The sequence below is a fragment of the Somniosus microcephalus genome, chromosome 10, assembly GCF_052327205.1.
Source record: "Somniosus microcephalus isolate GS21.2 chromosome 10, FLI_Smic_1.0, whole genome shotgun sequence".
Classification (NCBI taxonomy): Eukaryota; Metazoa; Chordata; class Chondrichthyes; order Squaliformes; family Somniosidae; genus Somniosus; species Somniosus microcephalus.
The window spans coordinates 178,364,989-178,387,976 of record NC_140996.1 but is presented as its reverse complement, the minus strand read 5'-3'; the positions used below and the strand labels follow the sequence as shown (position 1 = coordinate 178,387,976).

Genomic DNA, 22,988 nt, shown 5'->3' with positions numbered 1-22,988 from the left:
ACTGTTTATTCAGGGTAAGGGTCACTCACTGTGTAACTGTACAGAGTCACTGTTTATTCAGGGTAAGGGTCACTCACTGTAACTGTACAGAGTCACTGTTTATTCAGGGTAAGGGTCACTCACTGTGTAACTGTACAGAGTCACTGTTTATTCAGGGTAAGGGTCACTCACTGTGTAACTGTACAGAGTCACTGTTTATTCAGGGTAAGGGTCACTCACTGTGTAACTGTACAGAGTCACTGTATATTCAGGGTAAGGGTCACTCACTGTAACTGTACAGAGTCACTGTTTATTCAGGGTAAGGGTCACTCACTGTGTAACTGTACAGAGTCACTGTTTATTCAGGGTAAGGGTCACTCACTGTGTAACTGTACAGAGTCACTGTTTATTCAGGGTAAGGGTCACTCACTGTAACTGTACAGAGTCACTGTTTATTCAGGGTAAGGGTCACTCACTGTGTAACTGTACAGACTCACTGTTTATTCAGGGTAAGGGTCACTCACTGTGTAACTGTACAGAGTCACTGTATATTCAGGGTAAGGGTCACTCACTGTAACTGTACAGAGTCACTGTTTATTCAGGGTAAGGGTCACTCACTGTGTAACTGTACAGAGTCACTGTTTATTCAGGGTAAGGGTCACTCACTGTGTAACTGTACAGAGTCACTGTTTATTCAGGGTAAGGGTCACTCACTGTAACTGTACAGAGTCACTGTTTATTCAGGGTAAGGGTCACTCACTGTGTAACTGTACAGACTCACTGTTTATTCAGGGTAAGGGTCACTCACTGTAACTGTACAGAGTCACTGTTTATTCAGGGTAAGGGTCACTCACTGTAACTGTACAGAGTCACTGTTTATTCAGGGTAAGGGTCACTCACTGTGTAACTGTACAGAGTCACGGTTTATTCAGGGTAAGGGTCACTCACTGTAACTGTACAGAGTCACTGTTTATTCAGGGTAAGGGTCACTCACTGTAACTGTACAGAGTCACGGTTTATTCAGGGTAAGGGTCACTCACTGTAACTGTACAGAGTCACTGTTTATTCAGGGTAAGGGTCACTCACTGTGTAACTGTACAGAGTCACTGTTTATTCAGGGTAAGGGTCACTCACTGTAACTGTACAGAGTCACTGTTTATTCAGGGTAAGGGTCACTCACTGTGTAACTGTACAGAGTCACTGTTTATTCAGGGTAAGGGTCACTCACTGTAACTGTACAGAGTCACTGTTTATTCAGGGTAAGGGTCACTCACTGTGTAACTGTACAGAGTCACTGTTTATTCAGGGTAAGGGTCACTCACTGTGTAACTGTAGAGAGTCACTGTTTATTCAGGGTAAGGGTCGCTCACTGTAACTGTACAGAGTCACTGTTTATTCAGGGTAAGGGTCGCTCACTGTAACTGTACAGAGTCACTGTTTATTCAGGGTAAGGGTCGCTCACTGTAACTGTACAGAGTCACTGTTTATTCAGGGTAAGGGCCACTCACTGTAACTGTACAGAGTCACTGTTTATTCAGGGTAAGGGTCGCTCACTGTAACTGTACAGAGTCACTGTTTATTCAGGGTAAGGGCCACTCACTGTAACTGTACAGAGTCACTGTTTATTCAGGGTAAGGGTCACTCACTGTGTAACTGTACAGAGTCACTGTTTATTCAGGGTAAGGGTCACTCACTGTGTAACTGTACAGAGTCACTGTTTATTCAGGGTAAGGATCACTCACTGTAACTGTACAGAGTCACTGTTTATTCAGGGTAAGGGTCACTCACTGTGTAACTGTACAGAGTCACTGTTTATTCAGGGTAAGGGTCACTCACTGTAACTGTACAGAGTCACTGTTTATTCAGGGTAAGGGTCACTCACTGTGTAACTGTACAGAGTCACTGTTTATTCAGGGTAAGGGTCACTCACTGTGTAACTGTACAGAGTCACTGTTTATTCAGGGTAAGGGTCACTCACTGTAACTGTACAGAGTCACTGTTTATTCAGGGTAAGGGTCACTCACTGTGTAACTGTACAGAGTCACTGTTTATTCAGGGTAAGGGTCACTCACTGTGTAACTGTACAGAGTCACTGTTTATTCAGGGTAAGGGTCACTCACTGTAACTGTACAGAGTCACTGTTTATTCAGGGTAAGGGTCACTCACTGTAACTGTACAGAGTCACTGTTTATTCAGGGTAAGGGTCACTCACTGTGTAACTGTACAGAGTCACTGTTTATTCAGGGTAAGGGTCACTCACTGTGTAACTGTACAGAGTCACTGTTTATTCAGGGTAAGGGTCACTCACTGTGTAACTGTACAGAGTCACTGTTTATTCAGGGTAAGGTCACTCACTGTGTAACTGTACAGAGTCACTGTTTATTCAGGGTAAGGGTCACTCACTGTAACTGTACAGAGTCACTGTTTATTCAGGGTAAGGGTCACTCACTGTGTAACTGTACAGAGTCACTGTTTATTCAGGGTAAGGGTCACTCACTGTAACTGTACAGAGTCACTGTTTATTCAGGGTAAGGGTCACTCACTGTAACTGTACAGAGTCACTGTTTATTCAGGGTAAGGGTCACTCACTGTGTAACTGTACAGAGTCACTGTTTATTCAGGGTAAGGGTCACTCACTGTAACTGTACAGAGTCACTGTTTATTCAGGGTAAGGGTCACTCACTGTAACTGTACAGAGTCACTGTTTATTCAGGGTAAGGGTCACTCACTGTAACTGTACAGAGTCACTGTTTATTCAGGGTAAGGGTCACTCACTGTGTAACTGTACAGAGTCACTGTTTATTCAGGGTAAGGGTCACTCACTGTAACTGTACAGAGTCACTGTTTATTCAGGGTAAGGGTCACTCACTGTAACTGTACAGAGTCACTGTTTATTCAGGGTAAGGGTCACTCACTGTAACTGTACAGAGTCACTGTTTATTCAGGGTAAGGGTCACTCACTGTAACTGTACAGAGTCACTGTTTATTCAGGGTAAGGGTCACTCACTGTAACTGTACAGAGTCACTGTTTATTCAGGGTAAGGGTCACTCACTGTGTAACTGTACAGAGTCACTGTTTATTCAGGGTAAGGGTCACTCACTGTAACTGTACAGAGTCTCTGTTTATTCAGGGTAAGGGTCACTCACTGTGTAACTGTACAGAGTCACTGTTTATTCAGGGTAAGGGTCACTCACTGTGTAACTGTACAGAGTCACTGTTTATTCAGGGTAAGGGTCACTCACTGTAACTGTACAGAGTAACTGTTTATTCAGGGTAAGGGTCACTCACTGTGTAACTGTACAGAGTCTCTGTTTATTCAGGGTAAGGGTCACTCACTGTAACTGTACAGAGTCACTGTTTATTCAGGGTAAGGGTCACTCACTGTGTAACTGTACAGAGTCACTGTTTATTCAGGGTAAGGGTCACTCACTGTAACTGTACAGAGTCACTGTTTATTCAGGGTAAGGCTCACTCACTGTGTAACTGTACAGAGTCACTGTTTATTCAGGGTAAGGGTCACTCACTGTGTAACTGTACAGAGTCACTGTTTATTCAGGGTAAGGGTCACTCACTGTAACTGTACAGAGTCACTGTTTATTCAGGGTAAGGGTCACTCACTGTAACTGTACAGAGTCACTGTTTATTCAGGGTAAGGATCACTCACTGTGTAACTGTACAGAGTCACTGTTTATTCAGGGTAAGGGTCACTCACTGTGTAACTGTACAGAGTCACTGTTTATTCAGGGTAAGGGTCACTCACTGTAACTGTACAGAGTCACTGTTTATTCAGGGTAAGGGTCACTCACTGTGTAACTGTACAGAGTCACTGTTTATTCAGGGTAAGGGTCACTCACTGTAACTGTACAGAGTCACTGTTTATTCAGGGTAAGGGTCACTCACTGTGTAACTGTACAGAGTCACTGTTTATTCAGGGTAAGGGTCACTCACTGTAACTGTACAGAGTCACTGTTTATTCAGGGTAAGGGTCACTCACTGTGTAACTGTACAGAGTCACTGTTTATTCAGGGTAAGGGTCACTCACTGTAACTGTACAGAGTCACTGTTTATTCAGGGTAAGGGTCACTCACTGTGTAACTGTACAGAGTCATTGTTCATTCAGGGTAAGGGTCACTCACTGTGTAACTGTACAGAGTCACTGTTTATTCAGGGTAAGGGTCACTCACTGTAACTGTACAGAGTCACTGTTTATTCAGGGTAAGGGTCACTCACTGTAACTGTACAGAGTCACTGTTTATTCAGGGTAAGGGTCACTCACTGTGTAACTGTACAGAGTCACTGTTTATTCAGGGTAATGGTCACTCACTGTGTAACTGTACAGACTCACTGTTTATTCAGGGTAAGGGTCACTCACTGTGTAACTGTACAGAGTCACTGTTTATTCAGGGTAAGGGTCACTCACTGTAACTGTACAGAGTCACTGTTTATTCAGGGTAAGGGTCACTCACTGTGTAACTGTACAGAGTCACTGTTTATTCAGGGTAAGGGTCACTCACTGTAACTGTACAGAGTCACTGTTTATTCAGGGTAAGGGTCACTCACTGTGTAACTGTACAGAGTCATTGTTCATTCAGGGTAAGGGTCACTCACTGTGTAACTGTACAGAGTCACTGTTTATTCAGGGTAAGGGTCACTCACTGTGTAACTGTACAGAGTCACTGTTTATTCAGGGTAAGGGTTACTCACTGTGTAACTGTACAGAGTCACTGTTTATTCAGGGTAAGGGTCACTCACTGTAACTGTACAGAGTCACTGTTTATTCAGGGTAAGGGTCACTCACTGTAACTGTACAGAGTCACTGTTTATTCAGGGTAAGGGTCACTCACTGTGTAACTGTACAGAGTCACTGTTTATTCAGGGTAAGGGTCACTCACTGTGTAACTGTACAGAGTCATTGTTCATTCAGGGTAAGGGTCACTCACTGTGTAACTGTACAGAGTCACTGTTTATTCAGGGTAAGGGTCACTCACTGTAACTGTACAGAGTCACTGTTTATTCAGGGTAAGGGTCACTCACTGTAACTGTACAGAGTCACTGTTTATTCAGGGTAAGGGTCACTCACTGTGTAACTGTACAGAGTCACTGTTTATTCAGGGTAAGGGTCACTCACTGTAACTGTACAGAGTCACTGTTTATTCAGGGTAAGGGTCACTCACTGTGTAACTGTACAGAGTCACTGTTTATTCAGGGTAAGGGTCACTCACTGTAACTGTACAGAGTCACTGTTTATTCAGGGTAAGGGTCACTCACTGTGTAACTGTACAGAGTCACTGTTTATTCAGGGTAAGGGTCACTCACTGTAACTGTACAGAGTCACTGTTTATTCAGGGTAAGGGTCACTCACTGTGTAACTGTACAGAGTCACTGTTTATTCAGGGTAAGGGTCACTCACTGTGTAACTGTACAGAGTCACTGTTTATTCAGGGTAAGGGTCACTCACTGTGTAACTGTACAGAGTCATTGTTCATTCAGGGTAAGGGTCACTCACTGTGTAACTGTACAGAGTCACTGTTTATTCAGGGTAAGGGTCACTCACTGTAACTGTACAGAGTCACTGTTTATTCAGGGTAAGGGTCACTCACTGTAACTGTACAGAGTCACTGTTTATTCAGGGTAAGGATCACTCACTGTGTAACTGTACAGAGTCACTGTTTATTCAGGGTAAGGGTCACTCACTGTGTAACTGTACAGAGTCACTGTTTATTCAGGGTAAGGGTCACTCACTGTGTAACTGTACAGAGTCACTGTTTATTCAGGGTAAGGGTCACTCACTGTGTAACTGTACAGAGTCACTGTTTATTCAGGGTAAGGGTCACTCACTGTGTAACTGTACAGAGTCACTGTTTATTCAGGGTAAGGGTCACTCACTGTGTAACTGTACAGAGTCACTGTTTATTCAGGGTAAGGGTCACTCACTGTGTAACTGTACAGAGTCACTGTTTATTCAGGGTAAGGGTCACTCACTGTGTAACTGTACAGAGTCACTGTTTATTCAGGGTAAGGGTCACTCACTGTGTAACTGTACAGAGTCACGGTTTATTCAGGGTAAGGGTCACTCACTGTGTAACTGTACAGAGTCACTGTTTATTCAGGGTAAGGGTCACTCACTGTGTAACTGTACAGAGTCACTGTTTATTCAGGGTAAGGGTCACTCACTGTAACTGTACAGAGTCAGTGTTTATTCAGGGTAAGGGTCACTCACTGTGTAACTGTACAGAGTCACTGTTTATTCAGGGTAAGGGTCACTCACTGTGTAACTGTACAGAGTCACTGTTTATTCAGGGTAAGGGTCACTCAGTGTGTAACTGTACAGAGTCACTGTTTATTCAGGGTAAGGGTCACTCACTGTAACTGTACAGAGTCACTGTTTATTCAGGGTAAGGGTCACTCACTAACTACAGAGTCACTGTTTATTCAGGGTAAGGGTCGCTCACTGTGTAACTGTACAGAGTCACTGTTTATTCAGGGTAAGGGTCACTCACTGTGTAACTGTACAGAGTCACTGTTTATTCAGGGTAAGGGTCACTCACTGTGTAACTGTACAGAGTCACTGTTTATTCAGGGTAAGGGTCACTCACTGTGTAACTGTACAGAGTCACGGTTTATTCAGGGTAAGGGTCACTCACTGTGTAACTGTACAGAGTCACTGTTTATTCAGGGTAAGGGTCACTCACTGTGTAACTGTACAGAGTCACGGTTTATTCAGGGTAAGGGTCACTCACTGTGTAACTGTACAGAGTCACTGTTTATTCAGGGTAAGGGTCACTCACTGTGTAACTGTACAGAGTCACTGTTTATTCAGGGTAAGGGTCACTCACTGTAACTGTACAGAGTCAGTGTTTATTCAGGGTAAGGGTCACTCACTGTGTAACTGTACAGAGTCACTGTTTATTCAGGGTAAGGGTCACTCACTGTGTAACTGTACAGAGTCACTGTTTATTCAGGGTAAGGGTCACTCAGTGTGTAACTGTACAGAGTCACTGTTTATTCAGGGTAAGGGTCACTCACTGTAACTGTACAGAGTCACTGTTTATTCAGGGTAAGGGTCACTCACTAACTACAGAGTCACTGTTTATTCAGGGTAAGGGTCGCTCACTGTGTAACTGTACAGAGTCACTGTTTATTCAGGGTAAGGGTCACTCACTGTGTAACTGTACAGAGTCACTGTTTATTCAGGGTAAGGGTCACTCACTGTGTAACTGTACAGAGTCACTGTTTATTCAGGGTAAGGGTCACTCACTGTGTAACTGTACAGAGTCACTGTTTATTCAGGGTAAGGGTCACTCACTGTGTAACTGTACAGAGTCACTCTTTATTCAGGGTAAGGGTCACTCACTGTGTAACTGTACAGAGTCACTCTTTATTCAGGGTAAGGGTCACTCACTGTGTAACTGTACAGAGTCACTCTTTATTCAGGGTAAGGGTCACTCACTGTAACTGTACAGAGACACTGTTTATTCAGGGTAAGGGTCACTCACTGTAACTGTACAGAGTCACTGTTTATTCAGGGTAAGGGTCACTCACTGTGTAACTGTACAGAGTCACTGTTTATTCAGGGTAAGGGTCACTCACTGTGTAACTGTACAGAGTCACTGTTTATTCAGGGTAAGGGTCACTCACTGTGTAACTGTACAGAGTCACTGTTTATTCAGGGTAAGGGTCACTCACTGTGTAACTGTACAGAGTCACTGTTTATTCAGGGTAAGGGTCACTCACTGTGTAACTGTACAGAGTCACTGTTTATTCAGGGTAAGGGTCACTCACTGTAACTGTACAGAGTCACTGTTTATTCAGGGTAAGGGTCACTCACTGTAACTGTACAGAGTCACTGTTTATTCAGGGTAAGGGTCACTCACTGTAACTGTACAGAGTCACTGTTTATTCAGGGTAAGGGTCACTCACTGTAACTGTACAGAGTCACTGTTTATTCAGGGTAAGGGTCACTCACTGTGTAACTGTACAGAGTCACTGTTTATTCAGGGTAAGGGTCACTCACTGTAACTGTACAGAGTCACTGTTTATTCAGGGTAAGGGCCACTCACTGTAACTGTACAGAGTCACTGTTTATTCAGGGTAAGGGTCACTCACTGTAACTGTACAGAGTCACTGTTTATTCAGGGTAAGGGTCACTCACTGTGTAACTGTACAGAGTCACTGTTTATTCAGGGTAAGGGTCACTCTCTGTGGAACTGTACAGAGTCACTGTTTATTCAGGGTAAGGGTCACTCACTGTGTAACTGTACAGAGTCACTGTTTATTCAGGGTAAGGGTCACTCACTGTGTAACTGTACAGAGTCACTGTTTATTCAGGGTAAGGGTCACTCACTGTGTAACTGTACAGAGTCACTGTTTATTCAGGGTAAGGGTCACTCACTGTGTAACTGTACAGAGACACTGTTTATTCAGGGTAAGGGTCACTCACTGTGTAACTGTACAGAGTCACTGTTTATTCAGGGTAAGGGTCACTCACTGTAACTGTACAGAGTCACTGTTTATTCAGGGTAAGGGTCACTCACTGTGTAACTGTACAGAGTCACTGTTTATTCAGGGTAAGGGTCACTCACTGTAACTGTACAGAGTCACTGTTTATTCAGGGTAAGGGTCACTCACTGTGTAACTGTACAGAGTCACTGTTTATTCAGGGTAAGGGTCACTCACTGTAACTGTACAGAGTCACTGTTTATTCAGGGTAAGGGTCACTCACTGTAACTGTACAGAGTCACTGTTTATTCAGGGTAAGGGCCACTCACTGTAACTGTACAGAGTCACTGTTTATTCAGGGTAAGGGTCACTCACTGTGTAACTGTACAGAGTCACTGTTTATTCAGGGTAAGGGTCACTCACTGTAACTGTACAGAGTCACTGTTTATTCAGGGTAAGGGTCACTCACTGTGTAACTGTACAGAGTCACTGTTTATTCAGGGTAAGGGTCACTCACTGTGTAACTGTACAGAGTCACTGTTTATTCAGGGTAAGGGCCACTCACTGTAACTGTACAGAGTCACTGTTTATTCAGGGTAAGGGTCACTCACTGTGTAACTGTACAGAGACACTGTTCATTAAGGGTAAGGGTCACTCATTGTATAACTATCTCTCTCACCTCCTCTCTCTCTCCCAGCATATGTCTCCTCTCCCACCTACCCCCTTTCCCTCCGTGCCTCTCTCAGGAACATAAGAAATAGGAGCAGGAGGAGGCCATTTGGCCCATCGAGCCTGCTCCGCCATTTAATAAGATCATGGCTGATCTTCTAACTCATCTCCACTTTCCTGCACTATCCCCATATCCCTTAATTCCCTTAATATTGAAAAATCTATCGATCTCTGTTTTGAATATACCCAACGACTGAGCCTCCACAGCCCTCTGGGGTAGAGAATTCCAAAGATTCGCCACCCTCTGTGTGAAGAAATTTCTTCTCATCTCAGCCCTGAATGGCCGACCCTTTATCCTGAGGCTGTGACTCCTGGTTCTAGACTCCCCAGCCAAGGGAAACATTCTCCCAGCATCCAGCCTATCAAACCCTGTAATAATTGTGTATGTTTCAATGAGATCCCCGCTCATTCTCCTGAATTCAAGAGAATACAGGCCTAGTTTACTCAATCTCTTCTCATACGACAGTCCCGCCATCCCAGGAATCAATCTCGTGAACCTTCGTTGCACTCCCTCTATGGCAAGTATATCCTTCCTTAGGTAAGGAGACCAAAATTGTACACAGTACTCCAGGTGTGGTCTCACCAAGACCCTATATAATTGGAGTAAGACTTCTTTACTCCTGTACTCAAATCCTCTTGTAATGAAGGCCAGTATACTATTTGCCTTCCTAATGGCTTGCTGCACCTGCACATTCACTTTCAGTGACTCATGTACAAGGACACTCGGGTCCCTTTGAGCATCTGCATTCCCCAATCTTTCACCATTTAGGAAATACTCTGCCTTTCTGTTTTTTCTACCAAAGTGGATAACTTCACATTATATTCCATCTGCCATGTTCTCGCCCACTCACTGAGCCTGTCGAGATTCCCTTGAAGCCTCTTCACATCCTCTTCGCAACTGACACTGCCACCTAGCTTTGCATCATCAGCAAATTTGGAAATGTTACATTTAGTCCCCTCATCCAAATCATTGATATAGATTGTGAATAGCTGGGGCCCAAGCACCGATCTTTGCGGTACCCCACTAGTTACAGCCTGCCATCCTGAAAAAGACCCTTTTATCCCTACTCTTTGTTTTCTGTCTGTTAACCAATTCTCAATCCATGCTAGTATATTACCCCCAATTCCATGTGCCCTAATTTTGTTCACCAACCTCTTGTGTGGGACCTTATCGAAGGCCTTCTGAAATCCAGATACACCATCGGTTCCCCTTTGTCTACTCCACTAGTTACATCCTCAAGGAACTCCAATAGGTTTGTTAAACAGGATTTCCCTTTCATAAATCCATGTTGACTCTGCCCAATCTTATAATTAGTTTCTAAGTGCCCAGTTTCTTTATTCTCGTCACACCCTTGGTTTTCTCATATTTCTGGGAGGTTTTTTGTGTCTTCCTCCATGAAGACAGAAACAAAGTATTTATTTAATTTCTCAGCCATTTCCTCATTCCCCATTATAAATTCTCCCGTCTCTGACTGTAAAGGACCTACATTTACCTTCGCTAGTCTTTTCCTTTTCACATACCTATAGAAGCTTTTACAATCCGTTTTTATATTTTTCGCTAGTTTGTGCTCATATTCCATTTTCCCTTTCTTTATCAATTTCTTGGTCCCCCTTTGCTGATTTCTAAAAAGATCCCAATCCTCAGGCTGACTGCTTTTTCTGGCAACTTTATAAGCTTCCTCTTTTGACTTAGTACTAGCTTTAATTTCTTTTGCTAGCCATGGTTGGATCACTTTTCCTTTTGGGTTTTTATGCCCTAGAGGAATATATGTTTGTTGCAAATTATGCATTATTTCCTTGAATGTTAGCCATTGTATGTCCACCGTCACATCTTTTAGTGTAGTCTCCCAATCTACCATGGCCAACTTGTCCCTCATACTCTTGTAGCTTCCTCTGTTTAGATTGAAGACCTTAGTTTCAGATTGGACTACATCACTCTCAAACTTAATGTAAAATTCAGTCATATTATGGTCACTTGTCCCTAAAGGCCCCTTTACCACAAGATTATTGATTAGCCCTTTCTCACTACACAGTACCAGATCCAGAATAGCCTGTTCCCTGGTTGGTTCCTCCACATACTGATCCAGGAAACCATCTCGCATGCATTCCAAGAATTCGTCCTCCACACTATTCGTGGTAATTCAATTTGCCCAGTCAATATGCAGGTTAAAGTCCCCCATGATCACCTCTCATTCTTCTAAACTCTAGAGAATATCGGCCGCATCTACACAATCTCCCCATAGGACAATCCCCCCATCCCAGGAACCAGTCTGGTGAACCTTCGTTTCACTCCCTCTATGGCAAGTATATCCTTCCTTAGGTAAGGAGACCAAAATTGTACACAATACTCCAGGTGTGGTCTCGCCAGGGCCCTATATAATTGCAGTAAGACGTCTTTACTCTTATACTCAAATCCTCCTGTAATAAAGGCCAACATACCATTTGCTTTCCCTTCTTCTCTTCTTCTTGGTATGATTTGGACAGGTTGGGTGATTGGGCAGATGCATGGCAGATGCAGTATAATGTGGATAAATGCGAGGTTATCCACTTTGGTGGCAAAAACAGGAAGGCAGATTATTATCTGAATGGCAATAGATTGGGAGAAGGGGAAGTGCAACAAGACCTGGGTGTCCTTGTGCACCAGTCGCTGAAGGTAAGCATGCAGGTGCAGCAGGCGGTTAAGAAGGCAAATGGTATGTTGGCCTTCGTAGCGAGAGGGTTCGAGTACAGGAACAAGGATGTCTTGCTGCAGTTGTACAGGGCCTTGGTGAGACCACACCTTGAGTATTCTGTGCAGTTTTGGTCGCCTTATCTGAGGAAGGATGTTCTTGCCATGGAAGGAGTTCAGCGAAGATTCACCAGGCTGATACCTGGGTTGGCAGGAATGACGTATAAGGAGAGATTGGGTCGATTGGGCTTATACTCGCTGGAGTTTAGAAGAATGAGAGGGGATCTCATTGAAACTTATAAAATTCTGACAGGACTGGACAGACTAGATGCAGGAAGGATGTTCCCGATGGTCGGGGAGTCCAGAACCAGGGGTCACAGTCTAAGGATAAGGGGTAAGCCATTTAGGACTGAGATGAGGAGGAATTTCTTCACCCAGAGAGTGGTGAACCTGTGGAATTCTCTACCACAGAAGGCAGTAGAGGCCAATTCATTAAATATATTCAAGAAGGAGTTGGATATATTTCTTAAGGCTAAAGGGATCAAGGGGTATGGGGAGAAGGCAGGGACAGGGTACTGAATTTGGATGATCAGCCATGATCTCATTGAATGGTGGAGCAGGCTCGAGGGGCCGAATGGCCTACTCCTGCTCCGATCTTCTATGTTTCTATGTTTCCCAGTCTCTCACCATTCTCTGCCCCCCGACTCGCCTCTCTGACCTGTGCCTCTTTTCCTGTTGCAGGCCCTGATGCTTGAACAGCTCCAGAAACACTCGACCTCGCACTCTGGCTTCCAGCCCAACTCCCAGGTAAGCGCGCTGCTGCCTCCGCCGCCAGCCGTAGCTCGTCCAGGGAACAGGTAACGGCGCGGCGCGATCCCTGATTGGCCCGGGCTGCCCGCGCGCACGGGTGGGGGCCGGGAGCAACCTGGGGTTGTCGAGTTGAGCCGGGTACTTGTCTACAGCCGCTGCGCACTGTGCACTGCCTCCCGGGTACGAGTGTCCCAACCGTACAGTCTGTGCGTTTCGCCTGTGCCTGGGATACGCAAGCACTGCGCGCCGGCAGTTGGAGCAGGCCCAGGATCGGAATCCCACGCGGGCCCACAGCTCAATGGCCGGCCCGCTAGGTAAGTGCAGGTCGGGGGCTTGCGCCCGCGGAAAGCCCCCGACCCGAATTTCTGGGCCTTAATGTTTCAAGGAGATCACCTCTGATCCTTCTAAACTCCAGAGAGTATCATAGAAACATAGAAGATAGGAGCAGGAGTCGGCCATTCGGCCCCTCGAGCCTGCTCCGCCATTCAATGCGATCATGGCTGATCATCCAAATTCAGTACCCTGTCCCTGCCTTCTCCCCATATCCCTTGATCCCTTTAGCCTTAAGAAATATATCTAACTCCTTCTTGAATATATTTAATGAATTGGCCTCCACTGCCTTCTGTGGTAGAGAATTCCACAGGTTCACCACTCTCTGGGTGAAGAAATTCCTCCTCATCTCAGTCCTAAATGGCTTACCCCTTATCCTTAGACTGTGACCCCTGGTTCTGGACTCCCCGACCATCGGGAACATCCTTCCTGCATCTAGTCCCGGATCCCCGATCGGTTATAACGATTGCGTCTTTGTGACTGTAGATTGGGGAGGAGATGAGTTCGAACAGCTTTATCAAGCAGTACCTGGCAAAGCAGCATGAACTCCTGGGACAGAGGCTGGAGAGAAAGGTGTGTGTGTGTGTGTGTGGGTGCGTGCATCTGTGTGCCTGTACAGGGCTTCGGTGAGACCACACCTGGAGTACTGTGCCCAGTTTTGGTCTCCTTATTGAAGGAAGGATATACTTACCTTAGAGGCGGTGCAACGAAGGTTCACTAGATTGATCCCTGGGATGAGAGGGTTGACCTATGAGCAGCGATTGAGTAGATTGGGCTCAAGGATGGCCAAGGCTGGGAACTCAACATCCAGGGGTATTCGATATTCGGGAAAGATAGGCAAAAAGGAAAGGGAGGTGGGGTAGTATTACTGGTTAAAGAAGGGATTAACACAATTGTAAGGAAGGATATTAGCTCTGATGATGTGGAATCTGTATGGGTAGAATTGAGAACTACTAAGGGGCAGAAAACGTTAGTGGGAGTGGTATACAGACCTCCAAACAGTTTCCTGGACCAATATGTCGAGGAACCAACCAGAGTTCAGGCCATCTTAGACTCGGTATTATGTAATAAGAAAGGATTAATTAGCAATCTTGTTGTACGAGGCCCCTTGGGTCGGAGCGATCATAATATGATCGAATTCTTCATTAAGATGGAGAATGAAGTAGTTGACTCAGAGACTAGGGTCCTAAATTTAAATAAAAGAAACTACGATGGTCTGAGGCGCGAGTTGGGTAGGATTGATTGGGGAATGTCACTCAAAGGGGTGACGGTGGATAGGCAATGGCAAACATTCAAAGACTGAATGGATGAACTACAGAATTTGTTCATCCCAGTTTGGCATAAAAATAAAACAAAAAAGGGTGACTCAACCTTGGCTAACAAGGGAAATTAGGGATAGCATAAGATCCAAGGAGAGGACATATAAATTGGCCAGAAAAAGCAATAATCCTGAGGATTGGGAGCAGTTTAGGATTCAACAAAGGAGGACAAATGGATTAATTAAGAAGGGGAAAATAGAATATGAGAGTAAGCTTGCAGGGAACATAAAAACTGACTGTAAAAGCTTTTATAGATATGTGAAGAGAAAAAGATTGGTGAAGTCAAGCGTAGGTCCCTTGCAGTCAGAATCAGGGGAATTTATAATGGGGAACAAAGAAATGGCAGACCAACTAAATACATATTTTGGTTCTGTCTTCACAAAGGAGGACACAAATAACCTCCCAGAGATGCCAGGGAACATAGGGTCTGATGAAAGGGTGGAACTGAAAGAAATCAGTATTTGTAGGGAAATGGTGTTAGGGAAATTGATGGGACTGAAGGCCGATAAATCCCTTGGGCCTGATAATCTACATCCTAGGGTACTTAAGGAAGTGGCCCTAGAAATAGTAGATGCATTGCTGGTCATCTTCCAGAACTGGATAGACTCTGGAACAGTACCCATGGATTGGAGGGTAGCTAATGTTACCCCACTATTCAAAAAAGGTGGTAGAGAAAAAGCGGGGAATTACAGACCGGTAAGCCTGACATCGGTAGTGGGGAAAATGCTAGAGTCCATTATAAAAGATGTAATAGCAGAGCACTTGGAAAGCAGTGACAGGATCAGACAAAGTCAACATGCATTTACAAAAGGTAAATCATGCTTGACTAATCTACTGGAATTTTTTGAGGATGTAACTGGTAAAATAGATAAGGCAGAACCAGTGGATGTGGTGTATTTGGACTTTCAGAAGGCTTTCGATAAGGTCCCGCATAAGAGATTAGCGTGCAAAATTAAGGCACATGGGATTGGGGGCAAGGTATTGACTTGGATAGAGAACTGGTTGGCGGATAGAAAGCAAAGAGTTGGAATAAACGGGTCGTTTTCTGAGTGGCAGGCAGTGACTAGTGGGGTACCGCAAGGATCGGTCCTAGGACCCCAGCTGTTCACAATATATATTAATGATCTGGACGAGGGAATTGGATGTAATATCTCCAAATTTGCAGACGACACAAAGCTGGGTGGGAGGGTATGCTGTGAGGCGGATGTCGTGAAACTCCAGTACGATTTGGACAGGTTGGGTGACTGGGCAGAAACATGGCAAATGCACTATAATGTGGATAAATGTGAGGTTATCCACTTTGGTGGCAAAAACAGGAAGGCAGATTATTATTTGAATGGCAATAGATTGGGAGAAGGGGAAATGCAAAGAGACCTGGGTGTTCTTGTGCACCAGTCGCTGAAGGTAAGCATGCAGGTGCAGCAGGCGGTTAAGAAGGCAAATGGTATGTTGGCCTTCGTAGCAAGAGGGTTCGAGTACAGGAACAAGGATGTCTTGCTACAGTTCTACAGGGCCTTGGTGAGACCGCAGCTTGAGTATTGTGTGCAGTTTTGGTCACCTTATCTGAGGAAGGACGTTCTTGCCATGGAGGGAGTGCAGCGAAGATTCACCAGGCTGATACCTGGGTTGGCAGGAATGACGTATAAGGAGAGATTGGGTCGATTCGGCTTATACTCGCTGGAGTTTAGAAGAATGAGAGGGGATCTCATTGAAACTTATAAAATTCTGACAGGACTGGACAGACTAGATGCAGGAAGGATGTTCCCGATGGCAGGGGAGTCCAGAACCAGGGGTCACAGTCTAAGGATAAGGGGTAAGCCATTTAGGACTGAGATGAGGAGGAATTTCTTCACCCAGAGAGTGGTGAACCTGTGGAATTCTCTGCCACAGAAGGCAGTGGAGGCCAGTTCATTAAATATATTCAAGAAAGAATTGGATATATTTCTTAAGGCTAAAGGGATCAAGGGATATGGGGAGAAGGCAGGGACCGGGTACTGAATTTGGATGATCAGCCATGATCTCATTGAATGGCGGAGCAGGCTCGAGGGGCCGAATGGCCTACTCCTGCTCCTATCTTCTATGTTTCTATGATACTCTCTGGAGTTTAGAAGAATGAGAGGTGATCTCCTTGAAACATTAAGGCCCAGAAATTCGGGTCGGGGGCTTCCCTCGGGCGCAAGCCTCCGACCTGCCCTTACCTAGCGTGCCGGCCGTTGAGCTGTGGGCCCGCGTGGGATTCCGATCCTGGGCCTCCTCCAACTGCCGGCGCGCAGTGCTTGCGTATCCCAGGGGCGCAGTTAGTTCGAAGCGTCCCCTGGGATCACGTGAGCCATGGAGAGCCCATGGTAGCAGGGAATCTCTATTCATAGATTTGACAGGAAGACCTGTCAAATCTATGAATACAATTCAGCCCCAAAACATAACTAAAACTTCATATAATTTTTTTTTTTTAAATCACATTTTTAAAATAACTATTTTAAACTAATGAGTCAGCCTACAGGGAGGAGGTCCAGCATCTCGTGAAGTGGTGCGCCGATAACAACCTGGCCCTTAACATCAAGAAAACCAAGGAAATCATTGTGGACTTCAGGAAGTCTAAAGGCGGAAGTCACACCCCCATCCACATCAATGGGGCTTGTGGTGGAAAGGGTGGACAGCTTTAAGTTCCTCGGAGTCCACATCACGGAAGACCTCTCCTGGTCCCTCAATACCTCCTCTCTGGTGAAGAAGGCCCAGCAGCGCCTATATTTCCTAAGGAGGCTGAAGGGATGTAACCTGTCACCCCTGATCCTCTCTAACTTTTACCGCTGCACTATAGAGAGCATCCTGACGAACTGTATCACAGTATGGTATGGCAGCTGTAGCTACTATGACCGGAAAGCCCTGCAGCGGGTAGTCAAAACTGCCCAACGCATTACCGGCACCCGGCTACTGACCATAGAGCACATATACCTGAAACGCTGTTTACGGAGGTCACGGTCCATCATCAAAGACTCTACCCACCCCAGCCACAGTCTGTTCGCCCTCCTGCCATCTGGGAGACGCTACAGATGCATTCGCACCCGTACGACCAGATTTAGGAACAGCTTCTTTCCCAGGGCTGTCATCCTACTGAACTCCACAAATAAACGCTAAAGCCTGCACAGCTGCCAATGCAGTTTATTATGGTTATGTTTATGTTAATGTATTACAAGCCAAATGTATCACAGAAATCACAGAAACCCCACAGTGCAGATAGAGGCCATTTCGGCCCATCGAGCCTGCACCGACACATATCCCACCTGATCCCCGTAACCCCACGTATTTAATCCCCCTAACACTAAGGGTCAATTTATCATAGCCAATCAACCTAACCCGCACATCTTTGGACTGTGGGAGGAAACCGGAGCACCCGGAGGAAACCCACGCAAACACGGGGAGAATGTGCAAACTCCACACAGACAGTCGCCCGAGGCCGGATTCGAACCCGGGTCCCTGGCGCTGTGAGACAACAGTGCTAACCACTATGCCACCGTATGTTGAATGTTTAAATGTCTTAATCTAAATGTACACTCTCGGGAGCCGCAAGCCTACATTTCGTTGTACTGCACTTGTGCACTAACAATGACAATAAAAGTTGATTTGATTTGATTTAAATTTTTGAAAAGTTTCTAACGGGGCTAAAAATAAACTTACCTTTTTTTTTAAAGTATTTAAAAATAATAAACCTGTGGAAAAAATGTTTTAATTTTACTTAATTCACCACTTACCTTGTTAAAAGCAGGCCTTGCGACTGCTTTTTATAAGCGTAGCTGCTGGAGACTTACCCTCCCGGAGAAACCTGCAAAAAAAACACGGAAGTTCCGGGCGTACGCGCTGCCTCTCCGGCGCACGCGTTCGACCTGTGAACCCCTTCCTTTAATGGAACTGAAGTTCCGGTTTCCCGCGCATGCGCAGTGCATGCACGAAACCGGCACTTCCATTGGGCCTATGAGTATCCAGCGCGTACTCACCCGTGGGGACCCGAAGTTCTGGCCCATATAAGATTCTGAGAGGGATTGACAGGGTAGAGGCTGAGAGGCTGTTTCCCCTGGCTGGCGAGTCTAGAACTAGGGGGCACAGTCTCAGGATAAGGGGTCGGCCATTGAGGACTGAGATGAGGAGGAATTTCTTCACTCAGAGGGTTGTGAATCTTTGGGATTCTCTGCCCCAGAGGGCTGTGAATGCTGAGTCTTTGGGTATATTCAAGGCTGAAATCGATAGATTGTTGGACTCTCGGGGAATCGAGGGATATGGGGATCGGGCGGGAAAGTGGAGTTGAGGTCGATGATCAGCCATGATCTTATTGAATGGCGGAGCAGGCTCGAGGGGCCGTATGGCCTACTCCTGCTCCTAATTCTTATCTTCTTCTGTCCTGTGTGTGTGCCTGCCCGCCCGCCCACGAGTATCTCCGTCTGTGTGCATGTATGCCCGCGGGCGGGCCTGTGTGTGAGCGCGTGTGTGTGCAGCCACTCGTGTGCACGGCACGGATGAGTGTGCCCGGAGCCCCGATCGGTTCTAACGATGATGCGTCTTTGTGGCCGTAGATTGGGGAGGAGATGAGTTCGAACAGCTTCATCAAGCAATACCTGGCAAAGCAGCACGAACTCCTGCGACAGAGGCTGGAGAGAGAGGCTCGTGGAGCGGTGGAGTTGGAAGGTGAGAGACGTGCGGCGCCGCGTAACTGGGGACCCTTCTTCACCGTCACACGGTGCAATGTTACTGGGGACCCTTCATCACCGACACACGGTGCAATGTTACTGGGGATCCTTCATCACCGACACACGGTGCAATGTTACTGGGGACCCTTCATCACCGACACACGGTGCAATGTTACTGGGGACCCTTCATCACCGACACACGGTGTAATGTTACTGGGGATCCTTCATCACCGACACACGGTGTAATGTTACTGGGGATCCTTCATCACCGACACACGGTGTAATGTTACTGGGGATCCTTCATCACCGTCACACGGTGCAATGTTACTGGGGATCCTTCATCACCGACACACGGTGCAATGTTACTGGGGATCCTTCATCACCGTCACACGGTGTAATGTTACTGGGGACCCTTCATCACCGACACACGGTGCAATGTTACTGGGGATCCTTCATCACCGTCACACGGTGTAATGTTACTGGGGATCCTTCATCACCGACACACGGTGTAATGTTACTGGGGATCCTTCATCACCGTCACACGGTGTAATGTTACTGGGGATCCTTCATCACCGACACACGGTGCAATGTTACTGGGGATCCTTCATCACCGACACACGGTGTAATGTTACTGGGGATCCTTCATCACCGACACACGGTGTAATGTTACTGGGGACCCTTCATCACCGTCACACGGTGCAATGTTACTGGGGATCCTTCATCACCGACACACGGTGTAATGTTACTGGGGATCCTTCATCACCGACACACGGTGTAATGTTACTGGGGACCCTTCATCACCGTCACACGGTGCAATGTTACTGGGGATCCTTCATCACCGACACACGGTGTAATGTTACTGGGGATCCTTCATCACCGACACACGGTGCAATGTTACTGGGGATCCTTCATCACCGACACACGGTGTAATGTTACTGGGGATCCTTCATCACCGACACACGGTGTAATGTTACTGGGGATCCTTCATCACCGTCACACGGTGTAATGTTACTGGGGATCCTTCATCACCGTCACACGGTGCAATGTTACTGGGGATCCTTCATCACCGACACACGGTGCAATGTTACTGGGGATCCTTCATCACCGTCACACGGTGCAATGTTACTGGGGATCCTTCATCACCGTCACACGGTGCAATGTTACTGGGGATCCTTCATCACCGTCACACGGTGTAATGTTACTGGGGATCCTTCATCACCGTCACACGGTGCAATGTTACTGGGGATCCTTCATCACCGTCACACGGTGCAATGTTACTGGGGATCCTTCATCACCGTCACACGGTGTAATGTTACTGGGGATCCTTCATCACCGTCACACGGTGTAATGTTACTGGGGATCCTTCATCACCGACACACGGTGTAATGTTACTGGGGATCCTTCATCACCGTCACACGGTGCAATGTTACTGGGGATCCTTCATCACCGACACACGGTGCAATGTTACTGGGGATCCTTCATCACCGACACACGGTGTAATGTTACTGGGGATCCTTCATCACCGACACACGGTGCAATGTTACTGGGGATCCTTCATCACCGACACACGGTGTAATGTTACTGGGGATCCTTCATCACCGTCACACGGTGTAATGTTACTGGGGATCCTTCATCACCGTCACACGGTGTAATGTTACTGGGGATCCTTCATCACCGTCACACGGTGCAATGTTACTGGGGATCCTTCATCACCGACACACGGTGTAATGTTACTGGGGATCCTTCATCACCGACACACGGTGTAATGTTACTGGGGACCCTTCATCACCGTCACACGGTGTAATGTTACTGGGGATCCTTCATCACCGTCACACGGTGCAATGTTACTGGGGACCCTTCATCACCGTCACACGGTGTAATGTTACTGGGGATCCTTCATCACCGTCACACGGTGCAATGTTACTGGGGACCCTTCATCACCGTCACACGGTGCAATGTTACTGGGGACCCTTCATCACCGTCACACGGTGTAATGTTACTGGGGATCCTTCATCACCGTCACACGGTGTAATGTTACTGGGGATCCTTCATCACCGTCACACGGTGCAATGTTACTGGGGACCCTTCATCACCGTCACACGGTGTAATGTTACTGGGGATCCTTCATCACCGTCACACGGTGTAATGTTACTGGGGATCCTTCATCACCGACACACGGTGTAATGTTACTGGGGATCCTTCATCACCGTCACACGGTGTAATGTTACTGGGGATCCTTCATCACCGTCACACGGTGCAATGTTACTGGGGACCCTTCATCACCGTCACACGGTGTAATGTTACTGGGGATCCTTCATCACCGTCACACGGTGTAATGTTACTGGGGATCCTTCATCACCGACACACGGTGTAATGTTACTGGGGACCCTTCATCACCGACACACGGTGTAATGTTACTGGGGATCCTTCATCACCGTCACACGGTGTAATGTTACTGGGGATCCTTCATCACCGACACACGGTGTAATGTTACTGGGGATCCTTCATCACCGTCACACGGTGTAATGTTACTGGGGATCCTTCATCACCGTCACACGGTGTAATGTTACTGGGGATCCTTCATCACCGTCACACGGTGCAATGTTACTGGGGATCCTTCATCACCGACACACGGTGTAATGTTACTGGGGATCCTTCATCACCGACACACGGTGCAATGTTACTGGGGATCCTTCATCACCGTCACACGGTGCAATGTTACTGGGGATCCTTCATCACCGACACACGGTGTAATGTTACTGGGGATCCTTCATCACCAACACACGGTGCAATGTTACTGGGGATCCTTCATCACCGTCACACGGTGCAATGTTACTGGGGATCCTTCATCACCGTCACACGGTGCAATGTTACTGGGGATCCTTCATCACCGTCACACGGTGTAATGTTACTGGGGATCCTTCATCACCGTCACACGGTGTAATGTTACTGGGGATCCTTCATCACCGTCACACGGTGCAATGTTACTGGGGATCCTTCATCACCGACACACGGTGCAATGTTACTGGGGATCCTTCATCACCGTCACACGGTGTAATGTTACTGGGGATCCTTCATCACCGTCACACGGTGTAATGTTACTGGGGATCCTTCATCACCGACACACGGTGTAATGTTACTGGGGGCCCTTCATCACCGTCACACGGTGTAATGTTACTGGGGATCCTTCATCACCGTCACACGGTGCAATGTTACTGGGGATCCTTCATCACCGTCACACGGTGTAATGTTACTGGGGATCCTTCATCACCGTCACACGGTGCAATGTTACTGGGGATCCTTCATCACCGTCACACGGTGTAATGTTACTGGGGATCCTTCATCACCGTCACACGGTGCAATGTTACTGGGGATCCTTCATCACCGTCACACGGTGTAATGTTACTGGGGATCCTTCATCACCGTCACACGGTGCAATGTTACTGGGGATCCTTCATCACCGTCACACGGTGTAATGTTACTGGGGATCCTTCATCACCGACACACGGTGCAATGTTACTGGGGATCCTTCATCACCGACACACGGTGTAATGTTACTGGGGATCCTTCATCACCGACACACGGTGCAATGTTACTGGGGATCCTTCATCACCGACACACGGTGTAATGTTACTGGGGATCCTTCATCACCGTCACACGGTGCAATGTTACTGGGGATCCTTCATCACCGTCACACGGTGTAATGTTACTGGGGACCCTTCATCACCGACACACGGTGCAATGTTACTGGGGATCCTTCATCACCGACACACGGTGCAATGTTACTGGGGATCCTTCATCACCGTCACACGGTGCAATGTTACTGGGGATCCTTCATCACCGACACACGGTGCAATGTTACTGGGGATCCTTCATCACCGACACACAGTGCAATGTTACTGGGGACCCTTCATCACCGACACACGGTGCAATGTTACTGGGGATCCTTCATCACCGTCACACGGTGTAATGTTACTGGGGATCCTTCATCACCGTCACACGGTGTAATGTTACTGGGGATCCTTCATCACCGT

The 22,988-nt window shown here is 46.7% G+C and overlaps 2 protein-coding genes across 11 annotated transcripts in view; one reads left to right on the top strand and one right to left on the bottom strand.

Annotated features, from left to right (window-relative positions):
• The window catches only part of cdk8 (cyclin dependent kinase 8), a 253,657-nt gene that overhangs the window by 87,397 nt on the left and 143,272 nt on the right, over positions 1-22,988 (bottom strand). The gene's annotated exons all lie outside the window — the stretch shown is intronic.
• Positions 1-22,988, top strand: part of LOC147111881 (uncharacterized) — a 45,530-nt gene that overhangs the window by 1,875 nt on the left and 20,667 nt on the right. The window contains exons 2-3 of the mRNA XM_085999243.1: positions 12,558-12,623; positions 18,841-18,952. Coding sequence (XP_085855369.1) covers positions 12,558-12,623; positions 18,841-18,952 — 178 coding nt within the window. The remainder of the gene's footprint in view (positions 1-12,557; positions 12,624-18,840; positions 18,953-22,988) is intronic.